Source organism: Dunckerocampus dactyliophorus, chromosome 16 (assembly GCF_027744805.1).
Source record: "Dunckerocampus dactyliophorus isolate RoL2022-P2 chromosome 16, RoL_Ddac_1.1, whole genome shotgun sequence".
NCBI classification, from domain to species: domain Eukaryota; kingdom Metazoa; phylum Chordata; class Actinopteri; order Syngnathiformes; family Syngnathidae; genus Dunckerocampus; species Dunckerocampus dactyliophorus.
In genome coordinates, this window is record NC_072834.1 from 14499708 (window position 1) to 14515767 (window position 16060).

The 16060-nt window shown below is 44.2% G+C and overlaps 2 protein-coding genes across 2 annotated transcripts; one reads left to right on the forward strand and one right to left on the reverse strand.

Annotated features, from left to right (window-relative positions):
• Positions 1-344: 344 nt before the first annotated feature.
• Positions 345-10508, forward strand: kl (klotho). The gene is made up of 13 exons (XM_054755361.1): positions 345-1285; positions 3205-3635; positions 3701-3780; positions 3852-4014; positions 5352-5457; positions 5546-5695; positions 7488-7723; positions 7836-8031; positions 8111-8289; positions 8387-8494; positions 8560-8665; positions 8876-9002; positions 10037-10508. The coding sequence occupies exons 1-13, from the start codon at positions 521-523 to the stop codon at positions 10366-10368; spliced, it is 2979 nt and encodes a 992-aa protein (XP_054611336.1). The 5' UTR covers positions 345-520; the 3' UTR covers positions 10369-10508.
• A 6-nt stretch (positions 10509-10514) lies between these two features.
• Positions 10515-15230, reverse strand: rfc3 (replication factor C (activator 1) 3). The gene is made up of 9 exons (XM_054755362.1): positions 15046-15230; positions 14721-14858; positions 14244-14311; positions 14077-14174; positions 13815-13996; positions 13610-13746; positions 13438-13536; positions 10815-10884; positions 10515-10749 (listed from the first exon to the last, which is right to left on the reverse strand). Exons 1-9 carry the CDS (start codon positions 15130-15132, stop codon positions 10558-10560), a joined length of 1071 nt encoding a protein of 356 aa, XP_054611337.1. The 5' UTR covers positions 15133-15230; the 3' UTR covers positions 10515-10557.
• Between the last annotated feature and the right edge of the window lie 830 nt (positions 15231-16060).

Consider the following 16060-nt stretch of genomic DNA (forward strand, 5'->3'; position numbering starts at 1 on the left):
CATTCTAGGATCTTTTTAGTCAACAATCGGGCCTCCCTCCAGTGTTGCGGGGTAATAAAGTGTAAATACTGTTTTACTGTCCTCATGTTTTCGGGTAACAGATAAGACTTAGTGTGTTTTTATGGTGCAAAGACGTCCAGGAAGAAGACTGCGTTACTTGGCAACCGGAAGCAGGAAGCTAAGGATGTGAAGTGTGACCATGGTGCAGCAGCTGTTTGCATATCTGTGTGTGCTTGTGTGTGTGTGTGTGTGTGTGTGTGTGAGACATGTAAATGCATTTATGGAGGATGGATGACTATAATGGACCCCACCCCCAACCCCCATTAAGGCCTCCTGCAGCACCTGAGTCACTTCCAGCATGAAGATGAAGCTCTGTCGCGTTCAACAACAAAAAAAAGGGCTCACCTGTGCCCTCCTGCCCACTGGAGATGTTGCTGTAGTCAGCTGCTCCGCTAATGATTGACGGATCCTCCCAGGCTGCTCCAGCTAACCTCCCTGGGGAAGAAAAGTCAAAGACTCCATGCAACACTGCTCGGCGAGACAAGTCAAGGTGTGCATGTGTATCATGACCCGCTGGTTGACGCTGCTGGCGTGCGCGGCACTGTCCGCGTGCGCGTCCGGCAAGCCCAACGCGGGCTTGAAGACGTGGACGCGGTTCAACAAACTTCCCTACCCGGGCGACAAAGCCTTCCTGTACGACACCTTCCCCCCGGGCTTCATGTGGGCTGTGGGCACGGCGGCCTACCAGGTGGAGGGCGCCTTCGACAAGGACGGCAAAGGGCTGTCCATCTGGGATACCTTCACCCGCGGGGGGAACCGCATGGCGACGGGAGACGTGGGCAGCGACAGCTACCACAACATCCCCGCTGACATTCGCGCTATCCGGCAGTTGGGCGTCAGCCACTACCGCTTCTCGCTGTCCTGGTCCAGGATCTTCCCCAACGGGACCCGGGGCAGCTACAACGAGGCTGGGGTCCACTACTACCGCACCCTCATCAGGAGGCTGAAGGAGGCGCGGGTGGAGCCGGTGGTCACCCTCTACCACTGGGACCTCCCAGAGAACCTCCAGCAGAGACTGGGCGGCTGGAGCAGCCCGGTCATGGTGGACATCTTCCGGGACTACGCCGACTTCTGCTTCCAGGCTTTTGGAGATGACGTCAAGCTGTGGATCACCATCGATAACCCGTTTGTGGTGGCCCGTCACGGCTACGGCACTGGTGTGGTCGCCCCCGGCATCAAGAACGACCCCGACCTGCCCTTCAGAGTGGGACACATTCTACTTAAGGTGTGAGACACTTCTCATTGTCGTTTTTGTTGCTTAAAGGCAACAATGGATTTTTGTCTAACTTTATATGTGTATTATTGCCACTGAAATTATAATACAGTAATATACTAGCTCTAAATGTTTGGACACTTCATTAGGTACACCATCTAATGAGATCTATATTGTGTGGGTTTTTTTAAAATAAAATATATGTAATTGTATAGGCCTATGCATTTTTGCATATACTGTAGGTATTATGTAGCTAAATACGGTGGTCAAAATATTAAAAACAATATAACCCCCAAAAATATTTCAAATTAATACATTAAATAGAAGAAAATATGTATTTATATTATATATTAGATTTGTTTTATGATTTTAATAAAATAAGTAATCAACATATACATTTTTGCATATATTATGTAATGTAGCTAAATAAGGCATTCTTCATAAGGGATGTTTAAAAATAGGGGTGTCACGATTCATTTTTATAACAATTAGATTCATGGTTGCCGATGCGATTCAAGGACAATATTGGTTCACTTAGAACGATACGATCCCAAACAATTCAGTAACTTTAAATCGATTCAGTAACTTTTTAGCCAAAAATTGAACCCGTGTGACTGTGAAATAAATACCTGGATACTGGACAGTGCAGGTGAAGTTTCCTAGATTCCCATTGTTTTTTTGTTTTTTATGGGAAGTGAATCGGGTATAAATTAATTCTGGATATAAACAAACAAGGAAACAACAATTAATAGCAAATGCATTCACATTGTATTTCAATGAAGTGCAACCAACACTTCAGGTTGAATTAACAGGAGGTTCTGTGATTGGCTGGCGACCAGTCCAGGGTGTACCCCGCCTGTCGCCCGAAGTCAGCTGGGATAGGCTCCAGCATGTCCCCGCGACCCTAATGAGGATGAAGCGGTATAGAAAATGGATGGATGGATTAACAGGAGGTTCACCTTTTCTGCTCTCATTTTCAATATTCAATACATTTTCAATGCAAGTACAGTCAGTGCAACCAACATTTCAACAGTACATTTACCTGCTGCTTCTGCTTTTGTTTTTCAACATAAAAAGTACACTATTAAAATCAAAATAAAGTGCAACCAACATCTCTTCAGGTTGAATTAACAGGAGGTTTACCTGCTACTTGCTACTGCAGGAGGTGCGGACAGTCAACGTTGTGTGAAATCCCATGGTACCTTAGTAGGTGGTTGGAGAGGTTTGTCGTGTTGCCTTGGTATTTTACTTGACCTTCACATATCCTACAAATGTCGAGCGACTTATTTAGGACATCTCCCTCTTTGCAAAAGCCAAAGTGTTTCCACATAGTTGACCGCAATGGTGGCTTATTTGTCGCTCGCCGGCTTCTCTGCCATCCGCCTTGCTATGTTTTGTTATCTGCTGGCATAGATAATGCTAAAGTGCTAAATGTACATTAAAATAGTAAAATAAAAATGGACATATTTATATCATATACAGTGTATGTATATGAAATTAAAAATGTTAAACATTTCATAAATATATAAACATAATGAATATGTATAAATTTTTGAATACTGAATAAGGTAGTAAAATTAAGAAATATGAATATTAAATAAATATGCTGACTGATCAATTAAAAGGATGAAAATGTCATACTGTATATATTTTTAAATTTCAATAAAATAATTGTATAGTATAACATTTATAATTGTATAATACAGTATATCCTGTATTTATTTTTGCATATATCATATAAATAAAGTGGTCAGCAATACACAAGAATCCACATGCACATAATGTAGAGTAATATTCATCCAGACTCATCACAGCATATCATAGCAATCCCCACATTCCATGCAATGATGCCCCCTAGTGAGCAGTAGAGTGATTTCAGTGTTGTTTGTACAAGTTAGGTACCATGTTTGTTTTTTGTTTGTTTTTTTAAGGCCCATGCGGCCGTCTGGCACCTCTATGATCGCCATTACCGTCCTCACCAACATGGCCGTCTGTCCATGGCGCTGGCGTCTCACTGGGTCAGACCGAGCCACATGCGTCTGGAGAGCCTCCGCAAGTGTCAGTGTTCCCTGGACCATGTGCTGGGCTGGTTCGCCAGGCCGCTCTTCACGGACGGCGACTACCCACCCTGCATGAAGGCCCGCTTGGGACAAAGGCTTCCCTCCTTCAGCGAGGAGGAGCGCGCTCTCGTGAGGGGCACGGCCGACTTCTTCGCACTGTCTCACGGCGCCGCCCTCAGCTTCCAGCTCATCAACGACAGCCTCAAGTTTGGTCAGCAGGAGGATCTGGACCTCAGGATGCTGCTCTACTGGGTCAGCGCCGAGTACGACAAACCTGCCATCTTTGTGGTGCAGAGCGGGTGGTACGTTGTGGTTGTCTACTCTTCTGTGTGTGTTGGTTAGTGTGTTGACGGTGGTCCTCACGCAGGTACGTACTGGGCAGCACCAAGACCAAAGACCCCAAGCACATGTACTACCTCAAGAGATTCATCGCCGAAGCCCTCAAATGTTAGTCAGTCATGTGACCTCATCACCTTCATCATCATCATCATCATCATCATCCTCATCATGTCCTGCAGCCATCATGATGGACGGCGTCAACGTGATTGGCTACACGGCGTGGTCGCTCATCGATGGCTTCGAGTGGCATCGTGAGTACGGGATCAGACGAGGACTTTACTACGTGGACTTCAACACTCCTGACGTCAAGAGAGAACCCAAAACCTCAGCCACCTTCTACAGGTAACACTGTGTGTGTGTGTGTGTGTGTGTGTGTGTGTGTGTGTGTGTGTGTGTGAGAGCCACTGACTAAACAGGAAGTTCTATTTCCCTTCAGTCAGCACAAACACTTATTAGACATTTACAGCAAGTTGGACATTAACTTCTTAGTCTATGATTGTATTATTACACTCACTACAGTATTTTACTATTATTTGAACTACTAAAATACTCTTACTTCAACCATTACTCTGTTCATGTATTACTCTATTGAACTGTTACTGCATTATTTGAACTATTACTACTCTACGTCACCTATTACTCTGAACTACTACTACATTTCTTTAGCTATTACTCTTTTACTTGACCTATGACTTGATTAACTTTATGATTATTCTTTTACTGTTACCTTATTTAAATATATTTATGATATAAACTATGGTTTTATTATGTTACCCTTACTATTACTTAATTAATACTCTTTTACCTCAACTATTATTGCTTACTTTACTAATACTTTAACTACCGGTATTACTCTCTACATGTATTTACTACTTTAGTAGGACTACTTTACTTATTACCTCGTTAATGTGTTACCTTATTTTATGCTCGTACTCTCTTATCTTAACTGTTACTGTATTATTTTAGCTAGTACTCTACTTCCTCAAAGGGATAGTTGGGATTTTTTTACATGAAGTTGTATGATATCCCCATCACTAGTGACTTACTTCGTCCATTCGTCCCGTGAGCCGAGTTCCGGTCAGATTTCGGTGATGAGGAACGTAGTTCCAGTTAGTTGGTGTTCAAAAGAGTAATACATTTGCGTCACAACGCGGTCTTCATCCGCTGTGGAACACATACACAACAATGGACAGGCGATACGACGGGAGAGAGGGTAACGCAGAGCGTTTGTGAGGTCTGATTTTTTTCCGAGGAGGCATTTTTGTGATGCAAAGGTATTACTCTTCTGAACGCATATTGTTTTGAGAAGCTGACCGGAACTCTGCTCACGAGAGTAAGTCACTGTTGATGCACTACACTGCTGATGGGGACGTCATACACCTTCATGTCAAAAAAGCCCAACTATCCCTGGAACAAAGCATCTCACGCTAGCTGGAATCTGACCCAAAGTTACTTTAGGAATCTATTACCTTTGTACTTTAGCTAGTACTATTTGGCTTCAACTGTTGATTTACTCTTCCTCTTGTACATTTTTACTACATGTCTTGGAGCTTGACCCTGTTGTGTTGCTAATATTACCGTTACTTTACTACTTCTCTATTTACCCATTGCCGCTGGGTAACGTCATTCCTGGTAAGGTATGTGAAACACAATGTGATGGTAATATTGTGTGTGTTGAGGAACGTTATCCAGAGGAACGGCTTCCCAGAGCTTCCAGAGAACCGTCCGGCACAAGGCGTGTTCCCGTGTGACTTTGTGTGGGGCGTCTCTGCCAACTCCATCCAGGTGAGCCTTGCTGACTTGAAGCGTGAAAATATTTTCATGGCTCACTGTCGTCTCCCTGGTGTTCTTCTACTGGCCTTGGCGAGAGCAGGTGGAGACCACGCCCAGCCAGTTTGCAGACCGCAGCGTGTACGTGTGGAACATCTCCAACAACGGAGAGCTGATCAGGCTGGACGGCCTCAAAGCGCCACCTATGCGCCAACACCCACACTGCGCTGATTATGTCAGCATACGTCAGCAGGTGACGTTTGAACCGTACATCACGCTCAGTGCAATTCACGACAAAATGCAGGGTTGTTCAAAAAGACTGAACCGATTTCATGACGCATTGCTTCAGTTCTCAAGCATTATCACGGAATGAGTCAGTGACCATTTGAAAAAGGTTTTGAAGTTTTGAATGGCTGCCACAGGGGCTCTGTTGTCGTCGTCCTACGGCAATATTGGGTCATTTTGGGCCATAAAGGGCATCATGTAGTGTCTTGTGGCATAAATATAGTGTTTTTATGCCAATATATGTGTTTTTTGGTAGAATGTAGTGTTTCTATGATGAAATGTAGTATTTTCAGTACTGCATGTTTGTGCTCATGTTGCCAAAAATAGTGTTTTCCCCCATCCTGATTTCTTATTTATTTGCATGTTCGTCACACTTAAATGTTTCAGGTCATCACATTTAAATATAAGTCAATAGCAACACAAATGAACACAAAATGTGGTTTCTAAATGAAACCTTTTATTATTAATGGAGAAAAAAAGTCCAAACCTACATGGCCCTGTGTGAAAAAGTGGTTGCCCCCCCACCCCCCACCCCCACCCCCACCCCGCCACCCCGTTACAAGCATAACTTAACTGAGATTAATTGAGCTCTATCAGTCTGGAAAGCTTTGGGACTCCAGCGAGTGGCTGGCCAATCAAAATTACCGCAAGAGCACAGCGACGACTCATACAAGAGGTCACAAAAGACCCCACAACAACAACCAAAAAACTGCAGGCCTCATTGGCCTCAGTTAAAGTCAGTGTTCACCATAACTCCACCACCATGACTCCACCATAAGAAAGACACTGAGCAAAAACTGAGTTGCAAGACGAAAACCACTGCTGAACAAAAAGAACATTAAGGCTCATTTCAATTTTACCAAAAAACATCTTGATGATCCCCAGGAACTTTGGGGAAAATACTCCATGGTCTGACGAGACAAAAGTTTAACTTTTAGGAAGGTGTGTGTCCCATTACATCAGGCATAAAAGTAACACCGCATTTCAGAAAAAGAACATCATACCAGCAGTAAAATATGGTGGTGGTAGTGTGATGGTCTGGGGCTGTCTTGCTGCTTCAGGACCTGGAAGACTTGCTGTGATAAATGGAACCACTTACCAAAAAAAATCCTGAAGGATTGTGGCAGCTTGAGGTTTGTGACCTCAAGCTGAAACCTGCTGTTCTGCAGCAGGACAATGATCCAAAACACACCAGCAAGTCCACCTCTGAATGGCTGAAGAAAAACAAAATGAAGACTTTGGAGTGGCCTAGTCCAAGTCCTGACCTGAACCCTATTGAGATGCTGTGGTATGACCTTAAAAAGGCGCTTCATGCTGGAAAACCCTCCAATGTGGCTGAATTACAACAATTCTGCAAAGATGAGTGGGCCAAAATTCCTCCACACTGTAAGAGACTCATTGCAAGTTATCACAAACGCTTGATTGCAGTTTTTGCTGCTAAGGGTGCCCCAACCACTTATTAGCTTTAGGGGGCAATCACTTTTTGTAGGTTTGGATAGTTTTCTCCCTTAAAAATAAAAAAGTTTCACTTAAAAACTGCATTTTGTGTTCAGTTGTGTTGTCATTGACTAATATTAAAATTAGTTTGATGATCTGAAGTGTGACAAACATGCAAAAAAAAAAAAAACAAGAGAAAAGAAACGAATAAATCAGGAAGGGGACAAACACTTTTCCACACCACTCTGTGTGTGTGTGCTGTTTCTTACCAAATTATGTTGAGAACACTTCAGGTTCTCTAGATAAGGTGTTTTCTTTGTCAGGTGGAAGAGATCCAGGAGGTGGGCGTGACCCACTTCCACTTCTCCCTCAACTGGTCGGCGCTAGTGCCCACGGGCGACGTGACCCGGCCCAACAGAACCCTGCTGGCGTACTACCGCTGCTTCAGCCGACAGCTGTTGCGTGCCAACATCACGCCCGTGGTTACTCTGTGGCACCACACGCGCCAGTGCAGCAGCCTGCCCATGAGACTCCATGCCGCCAATAGGTGGCTCAACAGGTATGACGTTTTTAAAAATCATTTTTACTGCTGCTCTACAAAGCGTAGATCTGCTTGTAACAACGTAGACTCTTAGAAAGGAGATCACAAAGTCATCAAATGTTGCGTTCAGGGAGACTCCAGAGTTGTTCGCCGAGTACGCCCGGCTGTGCTTCCGAGAGCTGGGTGTGCACGTGAAGATGTGGATCACGCTCAACGAGCCCAATGATGAGATGGTGAGCTACCAGGAAGCCCATCAGATGCTGCGTGCGCACGCTCTGGCCTGGCGCGCCTACGACCGCGACTTCAGACCCGCCCAGGGCGGTCAGGTCAGTGCCAATACCCGACCCGGCCAGGCCTGTCTAGGCACACCACATGCCCCAGCCTTCACACACACGTGTTCCTCAGGTGTCTCTGGCCCTGCACATGGACTGGGTGGAGCCGGCCTTCTCGTTCAGCCGCGAGGACGTGGAACCGGCCAAACGGGTTCTGGACTTCCGGGTGGGCTGGTTTGCAGAGCCCATCTTCGGCAGCGGGGATTATCCCCTGGGAATGAGGAGCTGGCTCCGACAACTCAACTCACTCGAGTAGCCACTCCATATGCGTCACCGCCACTAGGGGGCGTGTTTGCGTTCTTTTGTTCTTGATCACGTGATGGTGTTTGTTTTGTTGGTTCTGATCCAGACTTCCCGTGTTCAACGAGGAGGACAAGCAGCTGGTCAGAGGAACCTACGACTTCTTCGCCATTAGCCACTTCAGCACCAAACTGGTGACGCACGCCAAGGAGGACTCGTAAGTTGTTGTGATGTCATGTGAACGCACACGCGTGTTCTGTCGGGACCTTGTCGTGTCCGCAGGTACACGTACACATCCATGCTGGAGGTCCAGCACATGATCGACACCACGTGGATCATGTCACCCAGGCCCGTGGTGCCGTGGGGGCTGAGGAAGGCGCTCAACTGGGTGAGACCCCATGAATACTTATGAGCGCAACAGCACTCTCTGGTGGCTGGGGGAGCACACTACAGTATATTATCATTAAAATTACATTTTAATGATAATACACAAGGACAACAACAACAAATACATTTCTAGTGACCCAAATGAGAGAAAAGCGAACAAATATTTTTTAAAAACTAGTCAGGAGTGACTGTTGCTGTTGTTGTGTTGCAGGTGAAGGAGCACTACCCTGACGTGTCCGTCTACGTGATGGCCAATGGCGTCCAAGAGGACCCGGCCCGCTTTAAGGACAGTCTGAGGGTCTTCTACCTGTACAACTACATCAACGAGGCCCTCAAAGGTGACATCATCTTTGTGTAATCATTACTCTGACGTGAGGTCAGCGACCACCAACACAAACATGAACACGCTCTGCTGTCACTGACCTCAACATGTTGACTTGTAATTTTAGTTTGTTTTTAGCATTCTTTTGCACACCAACACTCTACCGCCAAACCTTCAAGTACATCTATGTCCATTTTTTCATCGTAACAAAATGTTGGGGGTTTTTTGCCTCTATGTAGTGGTTCATGGCTGGTTCATTACTGTTTTTGTCACACAATATCTCGTGCTTTTATGGCTGTGTTCAAATGTAGTCTTTGTGTAGCTAAATATAGTATATATATTGTAAAATTGCGTGTTTTGTGTCAAAAAGTAGTCTTCATATGTCTAAATATAGAGTGTAATGACAATACAGTTTTTGTGACACTACTGCGTTCATTGCTAGTGTTTTTATGATAAAATAGTGTGTTTTGTGTTCAAATGTAGTGTTTTTATGGTTAGTTATAGTGTTTCATGACAAAATACTGTTTTTGTGACACTCGGTGGAGTTTTTGTGGCTACATTGAGTGTTTTAAATTGCAAAATAGATATACTTTATTGATCTCCAAGAGAAATTCACCGACACAACACATTTGTGTTAAAATATAGTGGCCAAATATTGCTTTGTGACACACTACCTAGTACGTTTAATGTTAATGTTTAGTGTGTGTATTGTAAAATTGTGTTTGGTGTAGTTTTTATGGCTGAATATGGTTAATGTCAGAATGCTGTTTTTGTAACACAGCATCTCACTATTTTATGGCTAAATATTGTTTTTATTAAAAATAGTGTTTGAATGGTGAAAAATGTGTTTTTTTTATTGTAAGATATTGTATTTTTATGGCAAAATATACACAGTATTGTGTTTTTGTGACAGTGCTTTCATGTGCAACTCTAGTTGATTGTAAAATGATGTGGCAATTTTTTTTTTATTGTTTTTACTGTATGAGTGTTTTTATCAGAAAAATTGTGTTTTTAGTGCCAAAATAGTAAAATGTAGTGTTCTTGTCACAGCGTTCACCCTGGACGGCGTCAACCTGAAGGGCTACTTCGCCTACGCCCTGAGCGACCAGCGTGACCCGGGCTTTGGGCTGTACGGCAACGTGCAGGACGAGGTGGTGGTGAAAGCCTCGCTGTCCAACTATCGCAACATCATCCAGCACAACGGCTTCCCTGTGCAGGGGGTGGCGGCCCAGAGTTGCCCCAGCACACCCCGGGCGTGCCCGGGCTGCAGTGTGCTGGTCAAGCGGCCCGTGGTGGGCTTCCTGATGCTGGTGGGCTCGGCTGTGCTGGTCACGCTAGGCCTCGTCCTCTACTACACCAAGAGACGTAAAGACGCTTACTGATGATTGACAGCTCTTCTGATGGACACCTGCTCAGCTCGTGCATCACCTCTTTGAAGGAGGTCTCACTCTTGCGTAGATTTAGAAGACTTTTTGTCGTGTTGTGTATCGTTTGGTGGTAAATAAACCAGCTGTTAATATTATCATCAACAAGCACTTTAATATCATAAACCGGGTCAAGTCCATTCCAGGTCAGAACATCATGGCATCCAGGCCGTCCTCCATGAACTTCTTGTAGATGGCCATGAACTTGGCGGTGAAGGCCTCCAGGTGGTAGATGGCCTTGTTGCCCAGCTGCAGACGGTGCTCATAGTACGCTGCTATGTGCGCCACTTCCGTCTTCAGGTGACCATCGCAGTTGTTGAGCAGCTCCGTCACTAGACCCTGCAGGAGGAGGAAGCAGCTCCTTTCATATCCTGACAAAACGGTGTGTGTGTGTGTGTGTGTACCTTCATTATTATCTCAGCAGGGATACAGTGAGTCAGCAGCTCATACAGCCGAGCTCGAACCTCCAACAGCCTGCAAGCGACAATACAAACAGGTTGGAAAGAAGGTTCAGTGGCGTTACATGCTTACATCATCAAGTCAGTGATAACAAATGTTTCTGCTACCCCCAAGTGGCAGAATCTATTTTTACATCATAATTAGTGTCATTTCAGTAATCCCTCATTTATCGAGCCACCATGATAAGTGAATTTCCGCAAAGCAGGGTTCCTTATTCATAAATGGAATATTTCCCTCATGAGAGCATACAACATTTCAGCTCTCTACATGAAATAACACCCAAACAGTCACCTTTGCACAATATAGTAGAAATAATACTCGTGCATGTTGCTGTAAATGTGTTCCGCTGTTGGGGAAGGCGAGTGTGGGGCGAACAGGAATTGACATCGGGGGTTCAGAGTCAAGTTTCAGCTCATACAATTCTTCTCGACAAGAGAGGAGAAATATGACCTCAGGGGAAGAATTCAACTTCGCAAAACATTTATACGTGAGAATAAAAGCCCTTCCGCATTTCAGAACGTGGAATCAAATTACGGAACGGATTGAGCGAGGAACTCGATGCACTAAGATGACCCATTTCAAGAAACAATACAAGCAGTTGATGTTTGCAAAGTACAAGGAAGAAGAATCTTGAAACACTGTACATGCACACCATGTCTACACACTACTACACTCACTACTCACTCTTCCTTCTTGCCACTTATTACTCTTTATTCTTTTGCGAGTACATTGCCGGCACACACCCATTATCCAAATACGTTCTGTTCTATTTCATTTGTCAATGCTGTGCCTCATCACTACCACGCTTATTACTTACTCTTCCTTTTTACGAGTTCATTGTCATTACTCACCTATTATCAAGCTATGTTTTGTTATCTTTCATATTTATTAGGATGATCAAATCAAGTAGTAACGGTGACAAGAAATCAGACTAAATTAGAAACTTGACTATTGATCACATTATCACATTATATCATTAATATTCGATGTATTCAACTAGAAGAGCGTGTATTTGGAATACAGGAAGTGAACAAATGTATTGCAATTGATGTAAAACAGATTGGGGGGGGTAGGATTAAATAAGCCTCGCTTCTTCCTACCCCTTTGGGACATGTGGAACTGTGAATTGTATTATGTGATGCATGTTCAAATAAATTGAAGCATTAGCATAGCAGGGCGTGGGTTACGGCCGCAGCAGTAGCCCGTGTTAGGGATTATTGCGCCTGTTGTGAGATACAGTTGTCCGTTGCCACGTCGCAGTTTGAATTTCACAACTTCACTGTTTATCAACAATATATAGGGTAAATAAATAAATCATACTGTCTTATGATTGAATACGGCCTATTAGTCCGAAATATGCATATTGAAGCAAATTAAGCATTTTCAAGCGTAAAAATGAAGCGTCTACATGAAGTAAAATGCAAATACAAGGCATTGAAAAGACGCTGTAAATATGTCGTATTCTCCACTGGTCACGGAGTGTCAGTAATGTTACTGTCATGTTTGGTGAGACACACAAGCACCAGACTTCAACGTCGTAACAACAGCCTTTTATTGCAGGTTTGAATGATCACACAACAGGCACAATTCCTAAAACATCCCGAATAAAAACACAAGCTACTATTGCTGCCGTGGCCCACGCCAAGCTAACCTCAACTCTGAAACCCCGAGGTCACTTCCTGTCCACCCGCCACACAGCTCCCCTAAGGAACGCATTTATAGAAACGCACGAGCGTGACTCTTATTTTATATGTCTTATATGGCATATTTACTGTTATGTTTGCTATATTGGGTAACAGGAGTCTAAATGTGACTATAGGGATGTTACTTCATGTCTAGAGGGCTCTAATGATGTTAAAAATACATTTAGAAGGTTGTAAGCAGGTTTTCTATGCTCCAACTATGAAAATATTCCATTTATAAAATAAGGAATGCTACTTGGTGGAAATTCACTTATCACAGTCGGGTCAACCACGAGTGATTACTGTAATTCAAACCTGCAATAAAAGCCTGTTGTTCTGTCGATCGAGTCTGGTGCTTGTGTGTCTCACCGATCATTACAGTACCATTACTGACACCTAGTGACCAGTGTAGTGTCTTCTGAATGCGTTATGTCTGTATTTCAGTTCATTCATCCATTTTATGCTGGAAAATGCTTAAATGCAAAAACATAACATTTGCTAACAAAATGTTTCTTTACTTCATCTAAATTGCACTTTTGTCTTTGTGAAAACAAACCAGCAACTTCACTCCACTCCAGCAGGGGGAAGCATATACTAAAACATTTTTTCTTGCACTAAGTAGTCCAGCTTTTTGCTGCTATTGTTAAAATTTGAGAAGGTTACAGCAACAATTATTCCGCATTTTCTACTTTTTGGCATCCTTCCATTAGGACGCCAAGCCTCGTGGGTCTGGTACCTAAAGGGGTGGAGCTAGACAGTTGATTGGTGTATGGCGAATGCTTACTTCCTAAACGGGAATAATTGTTTTTCTTGTCATGACCAGCAGGGGGCAGCATCAAACGGGACATGACCTAGCTTAGCAAAGCGTCGGCGAACTGTGGTTTACCTCTGAGGACTCTGCTGGCTTACGATGGCGTTGGCTGTCTCTCTGAGGTACACCTCCCAGTCTGTTTCGGGGACATCCTGGTCAGGTGAGAAGGGGTACCTGGGCAAGATGTAGGCCGGGGATGTCACTTCCTGTTGTGCGTCTTACGTAAGACTTTGTTGAGTTGACTCACTGCTGCACCCTGCAGGCCTCACACATCAGGAGAGCTTTGCGGAGGTTGCGACCCGACTTCTGGCTGATCTGTTTGGCCAACTCCGGCGGGAGCAGAAGACCTTCTTTTTTGCACACCGAAGTAAGGACGTGACACACCTGGAAAGCACAGCAAAACACGTTTTCAGGGAATAAAAGAGCACCTTTATGAACCAGGTGCATGGTACCTCCTCTGTGCTGGGCAGAGGAACCCTGATGGCCAGACAGCGGCTACGAATGGGCCCGATGACCTTGGAGGTGGAGTTGGAGCAGAGGATGAGGCGGCAGGTGAACATGTACTTCTCCATGGTGCGACGCAAAGCATGCTGGGCGTCCTTGGTCAGCCTGTCCACCTCTGTTAGCAGCACCACTGTGAAGAACCACCAGGGGGCGACATCAGCGAGCATTGACAGAGGTTGTGGAGCGACCCGAGATGGTGCACCCTCTCACCTTTGAACTCTCTCTGCGTGCTGGACTGGATCTGCTGGGACTGAGCCACCGTCTTGATTAGCTCCTGGATGACCACGCGGTCCTGGTTGCCGGCGTCACTTAGCAGTAAACAACAACAACCTGATGTCAGCGTCAGAGATACAATAATTACAAAAATAATAGATTACCTGGCGTTAACCTCCAGGTGGTAGTTGCTGGCGATGGTGTTGATCTCAATCTTCTTTTTGGAGGGAGCCTGAACACCAGAACATCACGACTGAAGGTGAGTTTGCACTCTTTAGTGCAGATTATCATCTGGCTAGTCATGACTAATTGATTATTGAAAAGTTGATCGTTCATATCAATAAGGCCACGTGTTTTCAATCAGGGCTCGATGCACCTCAGCAACCAACAGAGGGCGGACTTTTGTATAGATTTGATACTGATACTACCCTTGGTATCGACAGTTGTATGGATCCGCCCACCCACAGCGTGAGGCTGCTGTTACCATCCCAACAGAAAGCGGTTTGGTGCAAAATCAATTTGAAGTAATTATACCAAAAATACACATACACACACACACACACACAATCAACTTAAGTCATTATTCCCAAAATACATCAGCAGCAAGCAGTCACTTGGGTGCCAAGAGGACTTGTACTCACCACGACAGTCTGGTGCTCGATGCGCAGTTTCTCCACACCAGCTCCATAGAGTTCCCTCAGCAGACACATGATGCGGGTCTTCTTTCCTGCCCCTGAGGGACCGTAGACCAACAAGTGTGGGAAGTCGCCACGTTGAACCTGGAACGCAGTCAAAGGCAGCTAATAATAGCGATAACTAATGCCGCGGTGCTGTTGATTGGTCCTACTGTGGTGGCATTCTGAGGTAATGATCTTATTTATGATTACCGTACTGAGCAAGTGTCTACTGTGTGTACTTCAGGTACTCTGTTACCTATGCTAACGCTAGCCACAAGTCGCATCTCACCAAATTTTTCAGCTGAGTCGCTTGTTCTTTGTGATAGTCCAGTTTCCCCAGGGACGTGGGTCGGTACTTGTCCACCCACAAACTCATTTTATCGTCAATTTAGAAGACGCGGCCTATTTTGTCCGACTTGACAGGAAACTAATCTTCCCGCGAAATACTTTGTTATTTTGCTTGCCGCGTTGCTGTTACTTCCGCTTTTGCTACGGAAAGTCAAAGGGGTAAAAAAAGAGAGACAACCACTTTTTCCAACTGAGTAAATAAAAAAATAACACCCTTTAACGCCAGTAAACTCGAAAACTTTCAGAATTAATATTTTGCTTATCATTAACATAAAATAATGTAGCGACGGGAGTATTGTTAGTTTGAGCTGCTGTTCAGAGTGTAGGCTGCAGAGGGCAGTGATGTTCTGCATGCTGGATTAGAGTTGCGTCTGAGTGAGATAGGGGTAGAAGAAGTAAGCGATTGAAGAAATGCTGATTGTTTCGCATGCGGTTCTGTATCAACCAGCAAGTTCGACAGTACTTTGCGTTTGAATGCAAATAAAAGGCTGATTTGTTTAGAGGCATCCTGCCGTTTTATTATTCAGCCATCATTAAGACAACATCAGGACAAATAAAAAAGGATGCAATAAAATAGAAAATAGAGAGCTACCCACAATTATATAAACGCAGCAAAGGGTGTTTCACACCACATATACATTTCATTAAATAATCAACATTTTTACAACTCAAATGTGTTGATTATTAGCTTTTTGGTGCTTGTTGGAGGATGTTGTCACTTCTGTCATTAACATAATCTACACTGCGGCGGTTCTAATTTCATGGGGCCCTATGTGAGACCATGTTTGATCAAATGTGTAACTTTACAGGACGTCTTTTATGAATACTTTTCAGGTGAAGAAATTTTAAAGGGCCAATACATTTTAAAATGTAAAAAGGTTTATTTTTAAGCAACAATGACCAAATAATCTAACATTCAAAGTGAGTAGTTTTAATAGCAAACTGTTGAGGAAGAC

Coding starts and splice junctions, on each gene's coding strand:
- rfc3 (XM_054755362.1), bottom strand. CDS start 15,132: ATGAGTTTGTGGGTGGACAAGTACCGACCCACGTCCCTGGGGAAACTG. Junction 14,312..14,720: donor TCGAGCACCAGACTGTCGTG/GTGAGTACAAGT, acceptor TCTGGTGTTCAG/GCTCCCTCCAAAAAGAAGAT. Junction 10,885..13,437: donor AGCCAGCAGAGTCCTCAGAG/GTAAACCACAGT, acceptor TGTCGCTTGCAG/GCTGTTGGAGGTTCGAGCTC.
- kl (XM_054755361.1), top strand. CDS start 521: ATGCAACACTGCTCGGCGAGACAAGTCAAGGTGTGCATGTGTATCATG. Junction 3,636..3,700: donor TTTGTGGTGCAGAGCGGGTG/GTACGTTGTGGT, acceptor GTCCTCACGCAG/GTACGTACTGGGCAGCACCA. Junction 4,015..5,351: donor ACCTCAGCCACCTTCTACAG/GTAACACTGTGT, acceptor GTGTGTGTTGAG/GAACGTTATCCAGAGGAACG.